Genomic DNA, 26,654 nt, shown 5'->3' on the forward strand with positions numbered 1-26,654 from the left:
TGTAAGTCAATATTTCTAATAATCTTCTTGATAATTTCAATTTTTTGGCCAACTTCTTACCTGATCTGCCTCCTTTGCTTGCATTATTTGTGTTATCTTCAACTGTTCTTTCTTTCAAAGACTATTTTTAAGGGTGCTTTCTTTGAAGGAATCTTTTGTGAGGGTTAATTTAGTTAAATTAAATAATTTAGTCTAAATATCCACTTAGCCCAGCATACATAATTTGCAATATTTCTCAATATGCTGGAAGCAAATGTAAGAGGGAGGATGCCACTGTCCACCTCTCTACATTTTGGAACTCGCCCTCTTCCCTCACGACGCTCTGTTCCTGACGTGTGGCTGTCTGAGACACAACCTGGCGAGGACAGCAGTGTTCTTATCTACATGAAATATTAATAAAGGTTAATCTCTTATTTTTTAGACAAAAATAAGTAACAAGAGTAGTTCTAAATATCTTCTGTCTGCACCTCTATGGATCCTCTTTCACACCGTCTTCGGCAGGGGCACCCCATTTTAGAGATCTCTGACCTAGTGAGCAGGTTTGTGCACCCCAGATCCAGCGTCTCCCTTTTGGTCAGTGCTGAGAGATATTGCTTCTTGAATTACTCCTCTTTCCATCTTTCCTTCTGATAGCACATACTTTGTTAGTGTTTTTATCTCTAATCGGGTAGGAGTCAATTTGAGGTTTAAGTAGTCCTGTGAGACTGTTTCCTACTAAGTTGATGTAATCCTTTCTGCTATCCCTTTGTCCTTGTGGTCTAGTTTTTAAATTATGTTCAGGTTCTTGGTGGTGTCTCCATGAATTGCCTACAACAATTATATGTGAAACATAACATACAAGTTTATTAGCAATTCAACATCAAGTTGAAAAACACATCACACTGGCAAAAAATTGTTTTTCTTAAAACAAGAAATCCTGTTGAATGAGATTAGATTCTCAAAGCTGCCTGTGTGTCAGAATGACCTATGGCACTGAGAAAAACAAAACCAAAACCAAAAACAAAACAAAACAAAACCCACTCATTCTTGGACCCCACCTGCATTACTTAGGGTCAGCTGTGAGGAATTAAAGAACTACAATAACAGGGTCTTACCCATGATGGGAGTTGATTTCTCTCTCACACAAGTGACTGTTGGAAGGCAGAGTAGCAACTCTGCTCCATGAGGTCTTGGGGGATCAAGCTCTTTGCAGCCTTCCTTTCTGTTATCCCTAGGGAATTTTGTCCTTGTGGTCCAGTATAGTGGGTTGACCTCCAGCCTTCACATCTATGTTCCAGGCAGCAAGATGGAGGAAGCGGGAAAAAAAGAAACAGGAAAAGGATGCATATCATCTGATCCTTAAGGTAGTTTCCCAAAATCTGCCATGTGACACTGTCACTTACATCCTGTTGTCTAGATCTCGGTCACATGTTCACAACTGAATGCAAAAGAAGCTGACAATAATACTGTTTATTCTGAACAACCAAATACTCAGCTAAAAATTGAGAAGTTTATTGCTAGAGAGGAAGAGAAACTTTGGGAGACAGCCAACAGTCTCTGCCAAAACTTACAAATCAGCGACTCTTTAGGCCTTGGCGGTCTTCAGGAATCCAAGTGCACTTATGATTTGGTTGGAGAAGGTTTTGCTGTACCCCATCCTAAGGATCTCATATTATGTCCAGAATTAGCAACTGCTAATTGTGCTCTCTTAGAGAAGGTGGAAAGATGGGCACAAGGTCGATTGCATCAGCTCTTTGCCTGTCATTTTATCAGATGCTTTCAGGCATCACTCAGCTAGGCTATTTTAGGTTTGGTGAAAGAGAACAAATAAATGTTACAATTAAAATACCCTGGAATTCTTTTGACAAGAATTAAAAGCCCTGTTCATCTCTCTCACGTTCCTCTTTCTCAGGGTGCTAGAAAAAAAAATACTAAGAAGAACAGACAAGACGTACAGTTGACCCTTGAACAAGGCTGGGGTTAGGGGCATTGACCCTTCTCCTAGTCTAAAAATCCACCTATAATTTATAGTGGGCCCTCCATATACACGGTTCCTCAGTATCTATGGTTCCTCCGTATCAGCAGATTCAATCAACTGTGGATGGTGTAGTACAAAAGTATTTACCATTGAAAAAAATCCATGTGTAACTGGACCTGCACAGTTCAAACCCGAACTGTTCAAGGGTCAACTGTAATCTTTCCTAAAAATTTGGTCCACTGGAGACACCAATCTAAATGGAGACTTTCCCTCTACTTTTGTCAACTTTGTTTAGAGAGATACTTACAGCAATAAAGAGAAGAAACTGTTTTGGGGCTGGAAACCTCTACACAGTGTGCCCTGGAAACAATACAGGGTGTTGCACAACTCCACAGGGTACTGTTCACATTATTTCTATGTGAATGGCAGCCCCTTGGAGCATGGTATAAATGGTGTCCCTCAGAGTTGTGTAATGTTGCTGTCCTGCAGGGAAGCAGTGTAACTTGTCTGTTAATCTTGAAATACACGTAAACTGGCAAAATAACCATGTGGCATTGACAGTACCAAGAAGAGTCAAAGACTATTCTGTTCTTGAAGAAAGCTGTTTTTAAACATAGTCCAGAGAACTTGATTTATATTAATTTCATCAATGGCTACCAAGAGGGTTCAGCTAATCTAGTGAATCTGCAATATTTCTGAATTTCTAGGTGTCTATTTTAAAGACAAGTGTAAGACCCTAGAAATTCCAGGTTTCTACAGTGCTGTGGAATATGATTTGCATGCACATTTCTGTCACATCATTAATCAGGGGAGTTTAGGATCCCTCACTTTCTTTCTTGCGAGCACACCTGTGCCTGCTGGAAATGAATAAGTAGATAGCAACCGCAGCTGCACGGTGGCTTTCCTGATTTAAGGAACATCATTAGTCTCGTCTTTAAAGCTGGAGTATTATGGAAAAGCTTCAAGGGTGCCTCTAATATGTAGCTCTTGTCAGAGTCAATTACCATTAGAACACATTTTTAACATGTCATTTAGAAGGTTTTTTTTTAAAAAAGATAGTTTTAAAATTATTAACAACAACAACAACAAAATAAGTCTTTAAGCAAGTGCATTTTCAATAATGGAATAGGATATCCTGGAAAGGTTTCTTCATATTAGCCATTGTTGTTTGTGGCACCCAACAGTTTGAATAAGTTTTGCCTCCTTTGACACGAAATAAGGATAATTGAACTCATGCTTCTTCTTCCCATTTTATATCAATATATAACGTATTGGTCCTTAACATTTATTGTGTCATAGACATGTCAGAGAATACAATGTAAGATATGGCACCTTTTCTAAGCAATGCACTCAGATACATATACACAAATGTTAGCATAAAGTTTCAGGGATTATTGACTCAGAATCTATTCATAGACACTCTAGTTTCAAAACCCCAATCTAAAGGAGAATGTAGGATGAAAATAAGTTTTAAGAACTAAAAAAAAAAAAAGAACTCAAAATCGAAATCTACTCAAGGTCTAAAGAAGAAAAAGTTGATGTGTGTATGAATTTGAAATAAGTTAACATTAATTTGAAACTAAGACACTTTGAAGACAGAGTTACTATTTTCAGGAATTTTTTTCTATTGATGTCTTTAATTTCAAGGACCAATTTATATAAAATCCAGCAATACGCATCTCAAAAATTATTCTAAATTGAACTACAACTCAAAGCACACTCTAGAAGTTTTTTTGGTTTGTTTTTTACAATGGAAAACTTGTGCTATATTCCTTCAAGATTTCTCTATCAGAACTTTTGGTAATTTTGTTTGAGTTCACTGGTGAAAATATTGTAAAAAAACAGTTCATTTACATCATCCTGAAGGACAATAACCTAAGCCCATTTGTTTGTTTGTTTACTTATTTATTAACTGTATTAAGATATAATTCACATACCATACAGTTCACACATTTAAGGTATACAAGTCAATGGTTTTTAGCAGATTTACAGAGTTATGCAACCATCACCACAATAATTTCAGAACATTTTCATCAACGCAGAAAGAAACCCTGTACCCATTAGCAACCACTTCCTATTCCCCACCCCCAATCATTCCAGCCTTAGGCAAGCTGTAATCTGTTTTCTGTCTCAATAGATTTGCCTATTTTTTCACTTAGCATAATATTTTCAAGGTTCATCATGTTGTAGCATGTATTAGCACTTCATTTCTTTTTATGACTAAATAATATCCTATTGTATGGCTATTCTACATTTTATTTATCCATTCATCAGTTGATGGACATTTGGGTTGTTTCCAATGTGGGGCTATTATGAATAATTCTGCTATAAACATTTGTGTACAAGTTTTTGTGTTGACTAGCCCCTCAATATTTAACCATACAAGGCAAAAAGTAAAAAGAGTTCTTATAACAAAATTATACAAAATTTGTTTTACAATAATTTTAGACTTGCTAAGATTTCATACCCAACATCACAAAGGCATATCATGACCGGGAAATGCATCATGACTTTATCACAGAATTAGAGGAGTTAGATCCCTGAGATCTCTTCTTACACTAAGTCAACAACTTAACTACTTTCCATTACTTCTGTTTGACTAGAAGAGTAAATAAAGACCAGGTTTTGGACATCCGGTGGTCTTGAGGAAATTATTATAAAATGTTACTGAGCCCCTTGCAAGCAGCAAACAACTGTGCACATGGGCCTTGGACAGAAGTGTTATATTGAGCATGACTTGCCAAGCTACCCTGACCTCCCCATTCTGGTCTTAAGTATGTGGGTTCCTCACCAACTCCCAACTGTGTTTCGCCTAAACTTCAACCCTGTTCTGCCATTGATACTCTACCTCTGGCTACTGCCTCTGCCTCTCCCTGGGCAGCTTTCCAAGCTCACTCATAGAGGGTCACTCATAGAGACCCTCACTGCTGACTCTACCCTGCCAACCATCTTCACTCCACCTCTGAGACTCTGAAGTGAAATTTATCATAGGCTTCCTTGCTGGATTAATGCCCCTCTGGACTCTAGGTCTGTCAAGTGCTGTGCAAGATGCTCAGGGGTGCATGATGAGTGTCTGTTGAATGAAGGGTCCATAAGATTTCCTATCAGTGCTACGTGTGTGAGGTTGAAAGGGCTCAAAATGAATTTATACATTTATCAGTGAATAATTAATGACATATTTCTCCAATGATCAAAGAACTTGGGAACCTCAACTTATTCCTGAGGCTCTTTCCTTAGTTACTATGGTGTTAACACAAGTTTATTCACTGAGATTGAAATAATTTATCTGATAGGGACAGATTCCCAGGCATAGGAAGCACATTCCTAAAGATCTGACCCATTAGAATCTTCATCAGACAGAAGACCCAAAGAAGAGTTTTAGCTGGCCAATTACTTCTTTTGCTTTGCATTTCAGAGCAATCTTACTTTGGATCTTTGGATTTAGTTTCACTGAAAATCAGTGAGCTTTACCTGATGCCAGCATGTGAGGCAAAACCTGAAAGGCTGAATCACAATTTACTGCTGGGGGGTCCTGCCAAGCTTTGCCACTCTTTCAGAGGAGGATTTCCCTGGGAAGCCAGTTTTTTCAGATAGTCACAAGGCTCCAGTTGGGGAATATCAGGATTCTGCCTGTGATATTTCTGCAACTTCTCTACCACTGTGGGCAACCCAACTGTGGAAGCATAGAACATAGGCCCACCCCTGTGCCTTGGCCATCCATACCCGTTTAAATAGACAACATCAATGTGCTCTGGGGTAGCCGCTATCCCTTCTCCCAAGATGCGGAATGCTTCATTGATGAGTGAATATAAGCAGCGCTCGAGGATCTCATCCCGGCTAATGATACGTGGTTCAATGTGATAGGTTTCTCTGTACTGTGTCAGAAATTTGGAAAGCCAGGGATTAGGTTTGTGAATCCTACCCAACGGCTTATCATAAAGGTACCAACCCTCACCTGTCTTCTGGCCAAATCGTCCTGATTCACAGAGCATATCAGGAATTGGGCAATATCTCCAGCTGCCTCGCTTTCGGGAAGGAGTTCCTGGAGGCAATGTAGGTCCAGTAAGACCTTGCCCTTTTCGGGATTTCCAACCTACATCCAACCCAGCAAGATCAGACACTCTAAAAGGTCCCATTTTGAAACCAAACTCTTCCAGCACCTGATCTATCTCCTCTGGTTTACTGCCTTCTTCCAATAAGAAATATGTCTGATTATAATAAGGTTTCAACATTCGATTCCCAACAAATCCAAAACAATTGCCTACAACTACTCCAATTTTTTTAATCTTTTTTGATAAATTCATAATAGTGGCAATGGTAGTGGGGGAAGAGTATCGGCTAGGAATAACCTCTAACAACTTCATGACGTGAGCTGGTGAGAAGAAGTGGGTGCCAATGACCAAGTGAGGACGATCACTGGAAGAAGCAATCTCATCAATGTCCAGGGCTGAAGTATTGGTGCACAAAAATGCTTCTGGCTTGCACACGGCTGACAGTTCAGCAAAGACCTGTTTCTTCAGGTTCCTTTCCTCAAATACTGCTTCAATGACTAAATCTACACCACTAAGCTCTTTCATAGATGTAGTTAACCTGGGTTTTGGTCCTGACCAAGGGTGGCCGCTCTGCTGCATTTTGGACACTTCCTTTTGTAAGATGGAGGTTATTATCTTGTTTGCAGTCTCTAGCTGCTTCTTGTCTGATTCTACGGCAATCACAGGGATTTTGGCCATTGCAAAACATATGGCAATGCCTCGGCCCATTGTTCCCAAGCCTGCAGATAAGAGTGAAGGAGAAAAAGAATGATTCAATGGTATTGGGAATTGAGAAATTACTCAGTGAATAGAAGGCTTCTGTGGAAACATGGCATTCAAAGATACAAATTCAAGGACTACAAATGGATTGAATACTAGTTAAGGCTAGGCACTGTATTAAGTGCTCCAGAAGGTATAACAGTAAGTAGGATTCACACACAAACACACACACACACACACACACACACACACACACACACACACTATTAGAAATAATAAACAAGTTCGGCAAGGTTGCAGGATACAAGATCAATATACAAAAATCAATTTTATTTATATATACTAGCAATGAATAATCTGAATATGAAATTAAGAAAACAATTCCACTTATAACAGCATTAAAAAGAATAAAATACTTCAGAATAAATTTAAGGAAGAATTGTAAGACTTGTACACTAATAACCAAAGAACATTGTTGAAACAAATTAAATAAAACCTAAATAAATGGAAAGACATCCCATGTTCGTGGATCAGAAGACTTAATATTGTTAAGATGGCAATATTACCCAAATCAATCTGCAGATCCAGTGCAATCACTATGAAAAATCCAACTGGTTTTTTTGCAAAAATTAACAAGCTGATCCTACAAGTCATATAGAAATACAAGAAATCCAGAATAACCAAAACAATATAGAAAAAAAAAGAACAAACCCTTTCCAATTTCAAACCTTTTGACAAATATACAGTATTCAAGACAGTGTGATACTGGAATAAGGATAGACATATAGATCAATGAGATAGAATTGAGAGTCCTGAAATAAACTCATACATTGATGGAAAATCAATTTTTGACAAGGGTGCCAATATAATCCAATGGGGAAAGAATAGTCTTTTTCAACAAAGGTGCTGGGACAACTGATATCCACATGGATCAAAGTGGATCAAAAGACCGAAGTAAGATCAAAGTGGATCAAAGACCAAAGTAAGAGCTTAAACTGTAAAACTCTTATGAGTAAATCTTCATGACCTTGGATTAGGCAATAGTTTCTTAGAAATGACACCAAGAACATAAGCAATAAAAGAAAAAAATAGATAAATTGGACATTATCAAAATTAAAAACTTTTGTGCTTTGAAGGACACAATAAAGAAAGTGAAAATAACCCCATAGAATAGGAGAAAATATTTGCAAATCATATATCTGATAAGGTACTTGTATCAGAATATATAAAGAACTCTTAAACTCAACAATAAAAAGACAGCTCAATTTAAAATTAGGCAAAGGAATCTGCAGCAACATGAATGGACCTAGAGATTCTCATACTGAGTGAAGTAAGCCAGACAAAGACAAATATCATATGATATCGCTTACATGTGGAATCTAAAAAAAGGGTACAAATGAACTTATCTACAAAACAGAAATAGAGTTACAGATGTAGAATACAAACTTATGGTTACCGGGGGTAAGTCGGGGGAGGGATAAATTGGAAGATTAGGATTGATATAAACACACTACTATATATAAAATAGATAACTAATAAGGACCTACTGTATAGCACAGGGAACTCTACTCAGTACTCTATAATGGCCTATATGGGAAAAGAATCTAAAAAAGAGTGGGTATATGTATATGTATAACTGATTCACTTTGCTGTACACCTGAAACTAACACAACATTGTAAATCAACTATACTCCAATAAAAATTTTTAAAAAATAAAATAAAATTAGGCAAAGGATCTAATAAACATTTCTCCAAAGAAGATATACAAATGGCCAATAAGCATATGAAGAGATGCCTAACATCATTAGTCACTATGGAAATGCAGATCAAAACCACAGTGAGCTACCACTTCATACCCACTAGGATAGCTATAATTTAAAAAGACAGACAATAACAAGTTCTGGTGAGGATGTGGAGAAATTGATACCCTGATTCACTGCTGGCAAATTGTAAAATGGCGCTGTTGCAGTAGGAAACAAGCTGGAAGTTCCTCAAAAGTTAAACATGGAGTTACCATACGATCCAGCAATTCCACTCCTAGGTAGGTAGGTAGGTAGGTATATACATAACCCAAGAGAAATGAAGACATACATCCACACAAAACTTGTACATAGATGTTCATAGCAGCATTATTCAAAATAGCCAAAAAGAAGAAACAAGCCAAATGTCCATCAACATGGATAAACAAAAGGTGGTATGTCTCTCCAGTGGAATATTACTCAGCCGTAAAACTAAATGGTACATCCTATAACATGGATGAGCCTTAAAAAACATTATGCTAAGTTAAAGAAGTTGGATGCAAAAGCTTACTTGTTATATGATTCCATTTATATGACATGTCCAGAATAGGAATATCCATAGAGACAGAAAGCAGATTAGTAGTTGCCAGGAGCTGGGAGGATGGGCAATGAGGAATGACTGCAAATGGGTACAGGGTTTCTTTTTAAAGTGATGGAAATGTTCTAAAATTTTTTGTGGCAATGGCTACACAACTTTATGAATATCTAAAAACCACTTAAATATACTCTTTTTCTGGTGACATTGTTACTATGTATTTAAAAAATGTTTTAATTGCGGTAAAATACATATAACATAAAACCTAACATCATAACCATTTCTAAGTGTACAGTTCTGGGGCATTAAGTACATTCACAGAGTTGTGCAACCAGCACCACCATCCATCTCCAGAACGCTTTTCATCTTGCAAAACTGAAACTCTGTACTCATTAAACAATAACTCCCCATTTTGCCCTCTCCCCAGCCCCTGGCAACTATCATTCTACTTTCTATCTTTATAATTTTGACTACTCTAGGTGCCTCATATAAGTGGAATCAAATAGTATTTGTCCTTTTGTGACTAGCTTATTTCTCTTAGTAGAATAGCCTCCAGGTTTATTCATGTTGTAGCGTGCATCAGAATTTCCCACCTTTTAAGACTGAATAATATCCCTTTGAATATATATATGTACCCCATTTTGTTTATTCATTCATCTGTTAATGGACATTTGGGTTGCTTCCACCATAATTCCACTATTGTGAATAATTCTGCTATGGACATGATTATACAAATACCCGTTTGAGTCCCTGCCTTCAATCCTTTTTGATATACCCAGAAGTGGAATTGCTGAGTCATATGGTAATTCTATTTTTAATTTTTGGAGGGATTGCCATACTTTTTTTCAGCAGCTGCAGCATTTTATGTTGAATTGTACTCTTTAAATGGGTGAATTTTATGACATATGTTTCATCTCAATAAAACTGTTATTAAAAATGTGAGTAGTACCAACCCTCAAGGAACTTATAATCTAGTGGTGGGAAAGAAAAAAGTTCATAAATATCCACCCTTAAAGGTAAAATAAGCGATGAGAGAAGTTCAAATTTCTTTGGTGATTCAAAGGAAAGAGATTATTTTTGGTTGGATGAGTCAAGAAAAACTTCAAGATAAAGATATTTGAAGAAATATTTAAAGAAAGATCGAACTAAAACAGTGAAATTGGAGAAGTTGAACCACCCAGCTGGGGAAGGGAAAAGAAAAGTGAGAAATATTTTTCAAAAAAGCAAGAAGGATGGAAAATGTAGAAAAATTATTCGATGGCAAAGATGTTGCTATTTCTTTCCCACACCATTTCATTTTCTTCCTGAGCACATAGAAGCCTGTACTTTCTAGACCTCTGGTATCCTGGTAGGGCCTGTAACTAATTCTGGTCAAGGGAATGGGGAAGAGGGTGGCGTGGGATCACGACTGGCCCCTAAAATCTCCCACAAGATCCTTCATTACCACCTGGGTATAGAGGATGCAGAGAACAACTCTGGGGCTTTGGAGGAGACCCTGGAGCAGATGTTGGCCTGCAGGTCGCACCCAGCCCACTGCCTGCTTTTGTACTGCCAGTGAGCTAAGAATATTTTTACATTTTAAATAGCTGAAAATGAAAGAATAAGAATATTTTGTGACACAGGAAAATTATATCACATCCAAATTTTAGTGTCCATAAATAAAGTTTTACTGGAATCAATCACACTGATTTGTTTTTGTATTGTCTATGGCTGTTTTTTTCTTCTTCAGCTACTTTAATTATAAAAATCTTTCATGTTCTCAAAAAAAAGGAAAACCAGAAGGCAACAGTCTAGCACAAAAATGTACAACCAGAAGATATTACCACCAACCAGGTCTGACAACTAAATCATGTTGGGGATTCTGAAAATAAAAGCACACTAATACAAAGTACTAAACCAGTGGTTCTTATATAACCAGGGACGGAAAAATGAGTCAGTAGGCCTGGAAAACACCATTCCTGAAAAAGAAGCACTGTAAGAATATAAACCATAACTCTACAATAAAAAGCCACCAGGACTTTCCATCCAGACATGGGTGAGTCTAAAAAAGGTGGTGATGCCATCTACTGATCACATGATCTTTTAAGGAACTGTAAAAAAGCATAGAAACAGTAGGTAAAATGTATCTACATCTCATAAAATTAAAATTTCTCTGGCTAATTTATCTTTGTATTTACCTTTCTGCTTAAGACATGGAGGTCAGAAGTAACCCACAATGAACCGAGAACCATAGAATATTAACTATTCTTGAAAGCATAAAAACCAACTATAATCCTTAGATATGTTCCTTAAATTATCACCAGGTATTATTAATAGTGACCTCTAGTGAACACCTGTAATCATTACACCACAAGTCAAAGTCTCTGTGACTGCTTTCAGTATCATATTCAACTGAGAATGCAAGACAAAACTGGCCAACAGGACTTGTTAATTTCAGAAATACAGTAACTAAACTTTTTAATAGCCACAATTTAAATGTAGAATGTAAGGTTTTAACGATTTCTATCTTCCATATTTTTAACAAGCCATAAAATTGTGCTAGGGTTTCTGGTTAAAGTGATTGCAAATTTGGACCCTAAGGTTAAATCCCGGAGGTTGATTCTATATCAGGTCTGTATTAGCCACATTATAGCTATAATCCACTATCCTTTTTACAGAAACCCTTCCAATTTAAGACTCTGCAAGTTGTATACTGCCAAAAATGCCCATGTAGATTTATAAGAGCAGTGTAATATTGATGTACCATATTACTTCCATGAATTCTTAGCTATCTTGCCTTGCTTGATCCTAACAAAGGTTTTAAGCTATGAAATGCCGAAAGACGAAAGGCCCAAAGCCCGAGCTCCCAGTAAATCAATAGGCAGTCTTAAAAGTGCCTTCTGTAACAAGGCTCATACTGAACTCCACTGACACCAATTCTCCCCCCTGTGTCACCCAGGACTCTCCTCCCTTGATATGTGCATGAAAGGTGAAGAAGGACCACTGGAAATAATTTGTTTAGGATCTGTATCTTATAAAACATCCTTATAGATTAATACAATGACATCTTTCATATTAAAGAAAGTCAGTACAGCATAATCCAAAACTATCTTTAAATAGCACATTTAAGGAAACTAAGCCAAAAGACTGTTGCATTATGATTTAATCTAATTGCACAAAAATTTGAAATTACAACTCCTCTAGATTTCTAAGAAGAAGGTTATGCATGCCTCCATATTCAATTCTGCACTGTTACATTTGAACCATATAGTGAATTTCACATCATGATGGATCAGTTTAGAATTTCCATGCAACACCTCAAATTATATAAAATGGAAGCAATTTTTAAAGCTTTGTGGAACATTTTCATGCTAAAGTTTTTTTGTTGTTTTTTTACCAGCAACTTTGGATTACAATGTATCAGGTGGCTATACTTTAAAATGATGGTCACTGAATATCATGGACTTTGAACTGGCTTCTACTCCTAAAAATGTATCATCACTTAAGTAGACAACCAAAAATTCCCTTCACTTCAAAAGCCTCAAATTGTGTTTCTTACAAAATAAGATTTGTGTAACCAACTGCCTTCTATGGGACAAGAACTATGGTAATAGTGGGTTCAACTATTACACAATTATGTTAATATTTTATTATCAAAAGCACTTTACAAGAAAATGTAAGTATGGCTTCCAATAGGAATGTTATACCTGGACTTGATGGGTACCAAGCTCAGATTTTAGTTTTGCAAGGAAAAACAGGCTTTCAGGTTAAACAACCATTTGTAACCAAAACTTTAATCCCAAGGATTCTTACAAAACATATTACAAATGACAGCATGAAAAAAAAAAATCTTGCACAGTAACTCAAAGTTCAGCTCTACAATGTACCCTTAAACTAGCAGGACATTGGTATATTGAATAGTCTCAAATTTCCAAATAATATTACAAAGAGCTATGTATTCATATACAGCAATCACAGAAGGAACTTATGACCTAAAGCAAAGGTAAACTAACTTTCTTGAAACTTCTTAGATTCTAAACCCACCGGACAACCTCTTGTCCGGGGTGAAGACTAGTGGAATTTTTAAACCTCTAATCTAGTTTAAGGGTGCAGCTTTAATTTTTACCTGCTGGCTTGTGTTCACAGCAGCTTTTAAAGACTGCTTGCTTAACTACAGCTGCATATCCCAGCTACAGAAAGTCTTTTCAATTTTTGCCAGTTTTGTTTCCATAATATTAAACATCACACTTTAGCTGGACGGGAGTTAGAGGTTTATTATCAGTCTATGCAAGACTAAAAATTCAAAGCAAATTCAATTTTGCATAAGGGAACGTTGTAAAGTAACAATTCTTGACATTACATACCTCATATGATCCATTTCAAACCATAGAGAATTACACCTTTATGTGTCACTGTTCCAAGAGACAAACAAATGTGAACAGCGAAAACATTTTAAAAATGCACCAAACTTATGAAGTCTCAAACAAAACTTGAATTTTCTGTACATACTCCTGTCAAATGAAGTTATGTCCTGTACACCACTCCTCTTGCAAACTGGTCTTCTATTTCCTTTCATTTGACCTAGATCGGCTAGGAGACCTAGAGAAAGATCGGGACGGCTTGTGATTTCTCTCCTGGGACAGTGATCTCTCTCTTCTCTTATCTCTAGAAAGGGACCTCCTCCGGCTGCGGGAGAAGCTTCTCCGTCTTGGAGATGTGTGGGAGGTGGAGGACTCCTCCTCCGATAATCATCTCGAGGGCGACGACCCCAAGAAGGAGGCGGTCACGATTTCGACTTCTCTTTTCCCCATTCGACAGGTGCACTCTTACTTGGCAGCCACACAGTGTTCTCTCATCTAGTTCTCGGACAGCATCGGCTGCATCTCGGGATCTTCAAATTCAACAAAAGCGAGGCCAGGAGGGTTTCTAGCAACCCACACACTTCGGAGTGGTCCATAATAGCCAAAACTCATTCCAATTCAGCCTTGTTACCATTGTTTCCAAGATTACCTACATAAACTTTACAGTCCAACGTACAGGAATCACGATGCATTTCGAGATCTCAGGTTAGAAACGCGAAGGCTCAAATCCACACACCCTGGGCTGGGTCTTCCCGGTCCCCTCCCGCCTGGCACCTGCAGATGCTCTCGCACACCCATCGTCCACGAAATGGCTCTGTGGCTGTTTTTGTCCTCAATGGCAGAGTTGAGTAGTTGCAACAGAGACCATAAGGCCCCAAAAGTCTACAACATTTACTATCTAGAACTTTACAGAAAAAGTTTGCTGACCCTTATCCAGGAGGATGGCAGAGCCACTCCTTGGAAAGAACCTTGTTCTAGAATTACTGTGGAGTGAGGAGGAAAATGATCTTTATTGTGCTAAGCCACTGAGATTGTTATTTGTTACAACAGCAGGTTACCTGTTACCTAACCAACCCACTGTGGATGTTTTGTGAAAGACATGTATATATAACTCTTCTACACTTCACAATGACTAGCTTTGGGGATTGTTTTTTTTTTCAATTGAAGTTTAGTTGATTTACAATATTATATTAGTTTTAGGTGTACAACATAGTGATTCAAAATTTTTATAGATTATACTGGATTTAGAGTTATTATAAAATATTGGGTATATTACCTGTGCTGTATAATATATCCTTGTAGCTTATTTACTTTATACATAGTAATTTGTGCCTCTTAATCCCCTGTGGCAATTGGTTTTGAATATAGAATGATATCAATAATAAGAAATCACTGATTTAGTTTCTCTGGAATATATTTAATTTTTAAATTGTATTAAATTATTTAATATAATATATATATATTAAATTATTTAAAATATTTAGGTTTCCAAATTTACTAAGCATCTGCATTTCACTCAATAACAAGAAGGCTGGATAGCTCTCACTGCTGTAGCAGCTTGTATCCTAAACTTTGGCCTGGGTAAATAGGAGGTAGAGTTGGGGTTCAAAACCCTGGCCTCCTAGCTTTCAGTCCCAAGCTGAAAATTCCTACCATGTAGAGATTATAAACCCACAGGGACAATAAGGACTAATGAGAAGTCTATGCGAAAGTGCTTTGTAAAGTATAATGTCATGCAACTGATATCTCAGAACTGAACACAGCAGGGAAGGAAGGCCACCTGGTGAAGATGGAGTAGAGCTCCTCAGTGCTCACCTCTCAGAGCAGGTCTGCTGAAGGACCTCTGGGGCTCCAAACAACTCATAATCCAAACCACAAAGTGGGCCAGACTAATGCTTTTTAGAAGTGTCTTAGCTATAATTTTAGATTTTCTTCAGTTCTATAAACTGATACTTTTCATTTAATCACTGAAACAAAATATACATGAAAACAATATCTATTTCTTTCAAAAAGTTCTTAGCTACTAACTTCTCTTTTCACAACCTTATGGTCTCAAAGTTCTCAAGAACGAAGGGCTGAAAGACCAAACTTTTCACTGTTGGTAATTGTGTTTTCATAGGTATATATTGCATTTACACTGAATTTAGTTTCTTAGTTTTTCCTCATTAAACACACACAGACAGGGACCAGGAGTCCTGTTCCTGTACCAAATCACTGCCTTTAACTGCCATGGAATTAAATCTAGTCAAGAACCTCTTCTACTCAGAGAAGTAAATAAAGGATAAGGGATGCTTTGACTACTGGTTCTGCAGTGTTTGGTCAACTGCAGTCTTCTCCCCTTCTGACAGCCCTGAGAGTCCAGGCGAGGTGGGAGAATGTGAACTTGCAGTTTGCGCCGGCCTGATCTGAGAACATAGGCTCATGGAAGTGCAAAGTTGGGCTCATCAGGGCTGGGGTTTTGCCAGGGGGCATAATGAAAGGACGAGTCGTGGCATTTGAGGACATTGGTAAGAGAGTAGCTGAAGTGATGACTGGAAATGAAAACTGAATAGAGAAGAAAGTAAAGATAGGAGGAGCTGATCAAGTAACACATGTCCTAGTTAGAATAACCGAGAAAGGGATGTGGGAAAATACAAGGTTGTGGTGAAAAAGTGAGATTTCACATTTCAGAGGTGGAGAAATGTTCAGGGTAAAGACAAGACCTACGGTGAAGCCATAAGTGTGGGTCACGGAAGTGAAGTGAGGTGAGCGTCACTGGATCTGAGGAGGTGAAGGAACCCAGAAGCAACAGGGCTGGGTTATTCAGGGCTGAATTATTCACACAGAGGATGAAGACAACCAGATGGCAGCAGGATTTGGGCCACAGAGGATAACTGTGATCCAGGTACTAAAATGAGGGCAAAGCAGGGGAGCACTGACAGTAATGAGGAGCGATAAAGTGATACGACTGGACGGCAGGACCACAGAGGAGAGTGTCCTGAAAGGGGTAATGGTCTGAGAGGGGAACTGGGAAGTGACAGTGAGGTCCATGGAGTGTGGGAGAAGTAACAGCATTCTCTTGACAGGGCTGCAGGAGAAGCAGGTGCCCAGGGTAAGCCAGGTTTCAGGCAGGAGACAGAGGGGGAGCCATTAGTAAACCAGATGAGGCTGTGGGCATGTTCCAGAGGACACAGGGTGAAGCGGGAGGCTGTGTCACAAAGAAGAAGTGCAGAGCGGGATGTGGATAAACATGAAGAAGGGGGAAATGACCAATTCTCTCACTTTATTTTTATCCACGTTGTCTTCTACACAGTTTAAATGCTTTTTCAAATATTTTTCAGAACAATGTGGGGTATACTTAAAAAAAAAAAACCTTAAACTTTTAAACATTCCATGCTAGACACAAACCTGATGTATTTTTAAAAAGCTCATAATAAGGAAATAGGGAAATTCTCAAATGATGGTTGACAAACACAATACTGATAAACTTAAAACTTTTACTATTATTTTGCATTAATTATTCTTGGCTTGAAGGAATACAAGGAAGAAGAAACAGGTAAATACATAACTAGAAACAAATATTGGTGTTGCTGAAAGAGTATAAAAAAGGGATACTCATAGTTCTTTGTCACACTATTTATCCATCTCCTTAAAAAATCACAAGTGAACAGAGTCAGTGCTAGAGGACCACAGTGTGTTTGCATTAAAGACACATTATTTTATTCCCAAACTTGACTGAAACCACAACAGACTAAGAAGATGTAGAGAGGGGTCTTCCCCTCCAAGCTGGGTTGGTGTTAGAGAGCTGGGTGAGGGTTAAGAAAGTTGATGCTTTTAGTAAACTTTGGACCTCCTCCCCCAGAAGACTGTATACAAGCTAATACATATAACATTTCACTTACTATTTCAGGAGGTTTGGAATCTACCCAAGACCATTCTTGGGCCAAGACTAAGAGAAAGTGAAGTTTAGGAAAGTGGCCTGAAGAAGGCAATCAGAGAGCTAGCTTCTAAGGAAAGAAGACATTTTGTTTGAGAAATTTTCTAGGGGAAAAAGTAGAGAAGCCACTATTTCAGGGTTCAGATGAATTTGAGGATAGTGGTTTTGAACCAGGAGAAGTGAATGGATGCAAGGACCAGAAAGATATAGCCTTCATTCCAAATCCCTAGCTATAGGAGTGACAGAACACACTTTGAAATGTGCAACATATAATAATCATTGTTGGGAAATCCAGGAATGAGAGACATGGAAGAAGTAGAAATGAGTTAAAAAATGCCCAGAGTCTGGAATCAGACAGACCTACATTAGACAACTTGGGTTTCATTAGCTCACTGTCAAGCAGGTTAGTGTTTCTAGGCCTCACACATAAAGTAAAGATAGTTCATGGGCTGGGGTGAAAATCAAGTTAGCTAAAACAAGTGATATGTTTAGCAAAGAGCCTGGCACCTGGTGGCCCTAAGCAAATGGTAGTACTTTACATGTGCAGATTTGGGGAGTGACATTACCCATGTTCTTACCGAGAATGCCAACAGAGGAGATGGGCCGTGCCAATGCTGTTTTCCAGGATGCTCCAGAGGGAGTGGACCACTTACGTGTGGTCCTCTCCGCCAAGAAAGAATATTGCAGGGCTCTAGCCTGCCCTGATCTCTGAAGGTACACATACAGCTCCTTTTCCTTCTTGATGCCCACCTCATAGGGATACTGGACAGCGGCCTGGACTGCACGGATGGAAGTCTCCTGAGAAAGGCACCCAGGGTGCTGCTTCCGCATCTTCAGAAGGGCTTCACTGAAAATGGTGTCCATGTTGGACAAGCTCTGGATTGGCTTGTTGTAGATTCTACGGGATTCTAGAGATTGATCTGAAAGAAATAAGAAAGAAAATTTGGAAATGTTACCTATACCAAGGGAATATGTGTATATAATGATAATAATAACCTGTTTAAATTCAAAATATGAAATTAAATACTATTCATCAAGATATTTAATGTAACACTAATACCAAAATCTCTGACATCTTTGCAACTTAGTCCCATTAGATAGAATTTAATAGATTCAAAGCAATTTCAAGTTACCTAATTGAGGCATAAAAGTTACATTTTCTTTTTACTTCAAGGCCAAGATAATATTGTGATAGATTAATTATATTAATCTGCCAGTGAGCTTAAGGAAAATCATTCTGAGTTAATAATATTTTAGGTTCAAAATAATTTTAACTCCATTCTTAACAGTAACAAAAACTTTAAAATACCTAGAAAAGGAGACAGTGTAATATCGGCACAAGGATAGACATACAAATCAATGGAGAGAATTGAGAGTTCAGAAATAAATCCTTATAATCATCGCCAATTGATTTTCAACACAGGTGCCAAAACAATTTAATGAGAGAAAGGACATGCTGAGGACAACTGGATATCCACATGAAACAAACAAACAAACAAACTTAGATCCTTACCTAGCACCATATATAAAAATTAATTCAAAATGGATCATAAATCTAAATTGAAGAGCTAAAACTATAAAAATTTCTAAAAAAAAGAGAAAAATCTTTATGACCTTTGTTAGGCAAAGTATTCTTAGCACAATCCATGAAAGAAAAAAATCAATAAGTTGGACTTCATCAAAATTAAAGACTTTTGTACTTCAGAGAACACCATTAAGAAAATGAAATGATAAACCATAGACTGGGAGAAAATATTTGCATGGTAAGCAAAATAACACCCTCCCCAAATGTCTACTTCCTAATCCCCAGAACCTATAAATATATTACCTTACATGGCAAAGAGACTCTACAGATGTGATTAAGGTTAAAGACCTTGAAATGTAAAGATTACCATGTATTATCCAGGTGGGCCCAATCTAATTACATGAATGCTTAAAAGAGGAGAGCCTTTCCCAGCTGGAGTGAGAGAGGAAGAGTCAGAGAGATGCAACACAGGAAGGACTGGCTCCATGGATGACAATCTGGCTTTGAACATGGTGGAAGGGGGCCAAGAGCCAAGGAATGCAGTGACCTCTAGAAGCTAGGAATGGCCATCAGTTTACAACCAGCAAAAACATGGAGACCTTGGTCCTACAACACAAGTACTGAATTCTGCCAACAACCCGAGTGAGCAGTAAACAGATTCTCCCTTAGAGCCTCCAGAAAGGAGTGCAGCTGCTGACACCTGGGTTTAGTCCAGTGAGACCCCTACCAGACTTCTGACCTATAGATCACTAAGTAATACATTTGTGTTGTTAAAACTGCTGAGCTTGTGGTAATTTGTTATCAAGCAGTAGAAAATGAATACAATTTGCATACAAAATATCCAATTAAGTATTTGTATCCAGAGTATATAAAGACCTCTTATGACTCAATAATAAGAAGGCAAACAACTCAATTTTAAAATGGGTAAAAACTTGAGTGGATATTTCACCAAAGAGCATATACAAACAGCTAATAAGCAGTGAAAAAATGTTCAGCATCATTAGTCATTAGGGAAATGTAAATTAAAACCACAATGAATGTGGTAGGCAGCCTCTAAGTAATGGGATGTCGTTTCTGAGATTAAATGACAAAAAGACTCTTGCTCTCTCATTTGCTCGCTCTGAGGGAAACAAGCTACCATGGGTGAGCTGCCCTCCAGTGAAGCCCATGAGGCAAAGAACTGAAGGAGGCTTTCAGCCAACAGCCAGTGAGGAACTGAGGCCTTCAGTTCAACAGACCAAGAGGAACTGAATTCCACTAACAGCCACTTGAGTGAGCTTGGAAGCAGATTGTTCCCCAGTCAAGCCTCCAGGTGGATACAGCCCCCCCTGCAATACCTTGAATGTAGTCTTTTGTGAAACCCTACACCAGAGGGCCTAGCTAACCACACCCAGATTCCACAGAAACTGTAAGATAGTAATTGTTTGATTTTAAGCAAATAAATTTTGGAATAATTTGTTATGCAACTATAGATAACCAACACAGACCCACTAGAAGGACTATCATCAAAAAGACATGACACAAAATGTTGGCGGTTATGTGGAGTACCTGGAACCCTCGTACATTGCTCGTGAGAATGTAAAACAGTACATTCACTTTGAAAAACAGTTTGGCAGTTTCTTAAAAAGATAAACATAAACTTACTGTTCGACCCAGGAATGTCACTCCTAGGAATCTACCCAAGAGAAATGAAAACATATAAAACTTGTATGTGAATACTCACTGTAGCATTATTCATAGTAGCTCAAAACTGAAAACAGAGAAGCCCAGAGACGCCGTCGTCGACGTCGCCGTTGCCGGCGCTCTGCTGCTGCCCGCGACCCCCCAGCCCCTCTCTCCGCCCGAGGCCCCGAGTCGGCCCTACCGCCGACCCCCGCCGGGCGCTGCAAGGCCCCTGGCGTTGGCAAGGCCGGGCCCGGCCCCAACGCCGCTCCGCCTCACGCAGATCCCGACTATCTCGAATCGCGTCTCAGCGCTGTCTTCTTTCCCAGGACTGGTTTCGTGGGGGCCGCAGGCGCGCAGAGTCGCCCCCCGCCGGAGCGCCCCGGCCCGGCCCCGGAGCGGCCCCTTGTACGTTCGAGGAGCCTGCTGAGTGCCGTCCCGGCGCCCGACCGCCCACCGTCCGGCCCGCTGGCCCGCTTCTTCCTGATGCAGACTGCCGTCCACTAGAGGCTGGACGGACCCCCGAGGTGATTCATGGCAGGGGACGTGGAAGGATTCTGTTCCTCCATCCATGACACCAGTGTCTCTGCTGGGTTCAGAGCACTGTATGAGGAGGGATTGCTTCTTGATGTCACTCTGGTTATTGAAGATCATCAGTTCCAGGCCCATAAAGCACTCTTGGCCACCCAGAGTGATTACTTCAGAATTATGTTTACCGCAGACATGAGGGAGCGAGATCAGGACAAAATTCATTTAAAAGGTCTAACTGCTACCGGTTTCAGCCATGTCCTTCAGTTTATGTACTATGGAACTATAGAACTGAGTATGAGTACTGTTCATGAGATTCTTCAGGCTGCCATGTATGTTCAACTTATAGAAGTGGTGAAGTTCTGCTGCTCTTTTCTATTAGCAAAAATCTGCTTAGAAAACTGTGCAGAAATTATAAGACTCTTAGATGATTTCGGTGTAAACATCGAGGGAGTCAGGGAGAAGTTGGACGCCTTTCTGCTAGACAACTTTGTACCACTCATGTCCAGGCCTGACTTCCTGTCTTATCTGAGCTTTGAGAAGCTCATGTCTTACTTGGATAATGATCATCTGAGCAGGTTCCCAGAGATAGAGCTGTACGAGGCTGTGCAGTCTTGGCTGCGGCATGATAGAAGACGCTGGAGACATACCGATACCATCATTCAGAACATCAGGTTTTGTTTGATGACCCCATCCAGTGTTTTTGAGAAGGTTAAGACATCAGAATTTTATAGATACTCCCAACAGCTGCGCTATGAAGTTGATCAAGCCTTGAATTACTTTCAGAACATTCACCAGCAGCCTCTGTTGGACAGGAAATCAAGCCGCATCCGCTCTGCCAAACCCCAAACTACAGTATTCCGAGGCATGATTGGACATAGCATGGTTAACAGTAAAATACTTCTCTTAAAGAAACCAAGAGTCTGGTGGGAACTGGAGGGCCCACAAGTACCTCTGCGTCCGGACTGCCTTGCTATCGTGAATAACTTCGTGTTCTTGTTGGGCGGGGAAGAACTGGGCCCAGATGGCGAATTCCATGCTTCTTCCAAAGTGTTCAGGTATGACCCGAGACAAAACTCTTGGCTCCGGATGGCAGACATGTCTGTACCACGTTCAGAATTTGCAGTTGGTGTTATTGGAAAGTTTATTTACACTGTAGCAGGCAGAACCAGAGATGAGACTTTCTATTCAACAGAGAGATATGATATCACCAATGATAAATGGGAATTTGTGGATCCTTTTCCAGTTAACAAATATGGACATGAGGGGACAGTGCTCAATAACAAGTTGTTTATCACTGGTGGAATCACCTCATCTTCCACCTCCAAACAAGTGTGCGTGTTTGACCCCAGTAAAGAAGGGACCATAGAACAGCGGACCAGGAGAACTCAAGTAGTTACCAACTGTTGGGAGAATAAGAGCAAAATGAATTACGCTAGATGCTTTCACAAGATGATTTCTTACAACGGCAAGCTTTATGTCTTCGGTGGTGTCTGTGTGATCTTGAGGGCCTCTTTTGAGTCTCAGGGATGCCCTTCCACAGAAGTGTACAACCCAGAGACTGATCAGTGGACCATCTTGGCGTCCATGCCAATTGGTAGAAGTGGCCATGGTGTGACTGTGCTGGACAAACAGATAATGGTTCTTGGAGGCCTTTGCTACAATGGTCATTACAGCGATTCTATTCTCACTTTTGATCCGGATGAAAACAAATGGAAGGAAGATGAGTACCCGCGGATGCCCTGCAAGCTGGATGGTTTACAAGTATGCAACCTGCATTTTCCAGAATATATACTGGACAAGGTCAGACGTTGCAACTAATGGCATCTTTCTCCCTTCAAAAAAGCCAAACAAAAAATTTGTTTGAGACAAAGTAGTTAATTAAAAAACATAAAGAAGAACCTCACCAGTTTTACTATCAAAGCCATTGGTCTAATATAAAAATGTTTTCATTCTGTGCTCGCATCCTTTTTTTTCTTTTTAGTGGCCTCAAACTCATGCAATAAGTCAATTCTAAGCACTAGCTCTTGAAACTACTTCCAGAAGCAGTTTAATAGAACGATTCACTTATCTGGGAAGTTGATGTTATGCTTTAAACATTTCTTTCAAATGTCAGTGTAGGAGTCATGCATCTTCTAAGAGAAGACCTGATAAGTGTCACTGGATGTAATTTCAGTTCCTATCTCTATCTGAAATCTTTTCGAACATTTATTTTGGTGTATTGCAGTCTGTTAGACTTTTTGATTTTATTATTTAAGTTTAAAACTCTTGACCTTTTTGCATGGCTTTTTGCTGAAAATGCAAAAATATAAATTTTCTACAAATTTAACTTTTTTATATTCAAAACACTATTTCTAAGCTGCCTTCTCTTATCTGCATTGTGTTAGTGAAAGCATATCCATACTTGCTTACATCTTATGAATATATAAGGCACATCCCCTTTTATGCGTGGTTAGGATTCTATATTTTTAAGCTAGTGCACTTGCACACACGGTTTGCCATACTTGTTGTATTCTAGATGTAACGTCTTTACATGTATTAACATTTTTAGAAAGTTAAAATAACTGGAGTCCTCGTTTGGTATCAGAGTAGCCTATCTTCAGTCCATACTGATTCAGTAATATTCAAACTCCTTATATTCCTGAAACATGTATGGTTTTATGAAAACTAACATTTTATGTTTTATTTTCAAAAGTAAACGTTAGTGTTGCTTATCGATGTATGTCTTCTTTTTGAAAATGTTTTTCTTTGCAGTCTGTTTAATGTTACCCTGTTTTTAGTGAGAATCGGAGTGGTATATGACAAGCCCTGGCCCTGCAGCGTGCAAGCACTTTTAAAGAGAACTTAGGTAATACCAGACTCCTAAATAAAGGCCCCTTAAAAGTAAGTGCAACTCCCGTTCTTTACATTCAATAAGGCTGCTGCATCTGTTATTGAATGGAAAGTAGCAACTTGTGGAAAATTTGAGCTCAGTTTTGACTTAGAGGTAAGGAATAGAATTATAATCTTAACTGGTCATATCTACTTGTTTATTTAGTACAAAATATTTAGTGGCACTGGGGATGTAAGCCCTCAGCTTTTGTTTTATTTACTGAAAGCTACTAGCATGAAGGATAGTAACCTCAAAGTTCAGAATGGATCAAGAATAACTGTTTAAAAGCATTTATAATAAGTGTTTTAGGATTAGCCACACCTTTCAACTCTTTAAACTCGAAGAAAAAACATATAGTTGTCAAAATTAAGCAAGAATAACCAGGGAGTGGATCATTCAAATTGATGCCATTTTCTTCTGAGTAGACTCTATATATGATACAGACTAGATCTACACTGGCAAAACTTGCCAGATCTTAGGATATTGGTGCAATATTGCAATGCCTTCTATATGGCTGTTGTATAAGTTTTCTAGTTTCACTTTTTTTTTTTTTTTTTTTTTTGCTGCTGCCACCACTGAATATAAAGTGGAAGAGTGAAATCATGGAAATGTGAAGACTTGTTTCATTTTTGCAATTAAAATAGACAACTATGAAAAAAACCTGATTTTAAAACTCTACAACTGGAGGCTAGAAACAGTCAGGTACATAAGTAGTTTTTTAAAAAGCAAAACATTGGAATTGGTTTTAGAAATCAAGTTAATATTCTTTTGTATATGAGACTTAAATTTTTATTAAGTGGTCCTATCATTTACTTTCAGTTTCTAAAAACGAAATTCAGTATCCTGTTTCCCATGCTAATATGGGTAAAAGTCTTTTTCTACATCTTAAAAATCATTTTTAGTCGTTTTATTTTTGAAAACTAGGAGTTAGATTAGCCGTTTAATTCTTTTTCTAATATATTAGTTGGCTTAGTGTTTTATATGTGTGCCATCTTGCTTTAAAGAAAATAACAGTAACGTCTTCATTATTTTCCTCATTGTTGTCTTTTGCTGGAAAAGACCGAGACAGGGTACCCCATCAGGCTTTTACACTCCAGTGGTGGTTCTCTTTAATTGCTTAGATATGACTTCGTAGTCCTAGTTAAAGTAAGATCTGGGCAAACAATTGAATATTCTTGGTCTTCATTGTAAAAACACAAGGCCAAGATCAAAGTTCATGTTTTGGAAAATTTGTGAAATCTTTTAACTTGAACTAACTCTGGGTTTAGCTTCACACGTTAAGTCATGTCTGACCTGATGTTAGCTGTAATCAGTTTTGAGCTTTAAGAATAGTTGTTATTGCTTGGGTTCTGAATGTATGAGAAAACTCTTCTGTTTATATGTAGTGCTAATTTAGGTTATTTTAAATCCATGAGTAACTTACATTCCCTTTTAAAATTATGGTTTAATTGCTGAAAGAGATTTATTTTTGTTATACTAAACTATGGAAAATTTTTTCATAGAATTTTTTTCAACTTTATTTTTTGTGTGCTTCATTTGGAACTGTTTTTGTTTATATACATTATATGTGCTCAAAATAGATTTTTTAAAATTCAGTAAGATTTAAAACTATACAGTGTAATTGCTGTGATCTTTGTGTGTTAATTTTCACTTTACATTTTAAATGCCAGACTTTACAAAAATAGCTGATCTTTGTTAATTGCATCTTAATTAGAAACGTTTGTTCTCTTCCATGTCTTTGACCTTCTAAGTTTTTATTTTAATCTGCTTAAAGAAAATCCTTGCACTACAACCTTTTCATAAAATTCAAGATTCTCACCTTGAAGGTTTTGTATTGGAAGAAATACTACTGGTTTTTAAAAAGTAAAGCTTAATTAATAGAATTATTAGCTTTTCTTGAGACAGCTTTCTCTGTGTCCTCATTACTCTGTGTGAGTGTTACTATAATTTGTGAAATATTGACTGAGCCCTTCACTTATCTTTTCTAAAGCAGCACCTTTGGACACCTCATTCTGGGAAGCCTGCTCGAGTCATAGTAAAGGACACACACATTTGTGTGGGGAGAAGTGGTAAAAATGGTTTTGTCTTAATTACATGAAACTAAGCTTTAAAATATTTTATAACAAATTATTTGAGCTGCATTATCTAAACATGTCAAACGTTCAGTGGGACTATTTTTATATATATATATGTGGTTGTAGGTCATAACATTTCAGTTTATAATATAAATTGTTATTTCAGTTTATAAGCTATCTCTCAGAAAAGACTAGCTCTTTTGAGAATACGTAATTTAAAATTTTAGACTGAAGTATAAAACACAACATAGATAATAGTGTAAATTAGATATAAATGAGGGCTATATGGCAGTAAAACTGCTAGTGCCATTTTTCCTGTTTGCCTATTACACATTTTTTATTTTTTTTTTGTACTCTGAACATTTTTAGGGATCATACGTTCTATCAGATTAGAGTTGGTTTGGGGATAAATATCTTCTAAAAAGAGATTTATCTTAAAAATGAAAGTTCTGAAAAATTAGTTTATCAAGAGTTTATAAAGTCAAATATTCAATAGACATAGACTGGAATAGGTAAACTCATGAAAGTCGTTTCCTTTCAGTATACCAGTATAACTTCAATATTACACAAGTAACATTGAGAGAATGCCATCAGCTTTGTTTGTTCCTCCTTAATGTTCTTAGATTTTCTTTTTACATCTTTGGGAACAACTACATTAAAAACCTTATTAATCAGTATATCAGTAAGGATTAGG

At 38.1% G+C, this 26,654-nt stretch overlaps 1 protein-coding gene and 2 pseudogenes across 5 annotated transcripts in view; 1 reads left to right on the plus strand and 2 right to left on the minus strand.

Annotated features, from left to right (window-relative positions):
- Positions 1-2,328: 2,328 nt before the first annotated feature.
- EHHADH (enoyl-CoA hydratase and 3-hydroxyacyl CoA dehydrogenase) overlaps positions 2,329-26,654 on the minus strand; it is a 58,781-nt gene continuing 34,455 nt past the window's right edge. For 2 of the 3 annotated variants that reach the window (XM_082461461.1, XM_082461460.1), the window contains 2 exons: positions 17,877-18,218; positions 2,330-6,728 (listed from right to left, as the gene is read on the minus strand). In XM_082461461.1, coding sequence (XP_082317587.1) covers positions 5,467-6,728; positions 17,877-18,218 — 1,604 coding nt within the window. In that variant the 3' untranslated portion in view covers positions 2,330-5,466. Of the gene's footprint in view, positions 6,729-17,876; positions 18,219-26,654 lie in introns of all 3 variants that reach the window. The other variant, XM_082461462.1, reaches the window with a different exon arrangement.
- LOC309660654 (serine/arginine-rich splicing factor 3 pseudogene) lies at positions 12,795-17,815 on the minus strand (annotated as a pseudogene). Its single transcript has one exon. The product of its transcript is annotated as a serine/arginine-rich splicing factor 3 pseudogene (transcript).
- LOC309660616 (kelch-like protein 15 pseudogene) lies at positions 20,615-22,970 on the plus strand (annotated as a pseudogene). Its single transcript has one exon. The product of its transcript is annotated as a kelch-like protein 15 pseudogene (transcript).

This window comes from Balaenoptera physalus (genome assembly GCF_965194825.1).
Source record: "Balaenoptera physalus genome assembly, chromosome: 4".
In the NCBI taxonomy this organism is placed as follows: Eukaryota; Metazoa; Chordata; class Mammalia; order Artiodactyla; family Balaenopteridae; genus Balaenoptera; species Balaenoptera physalus.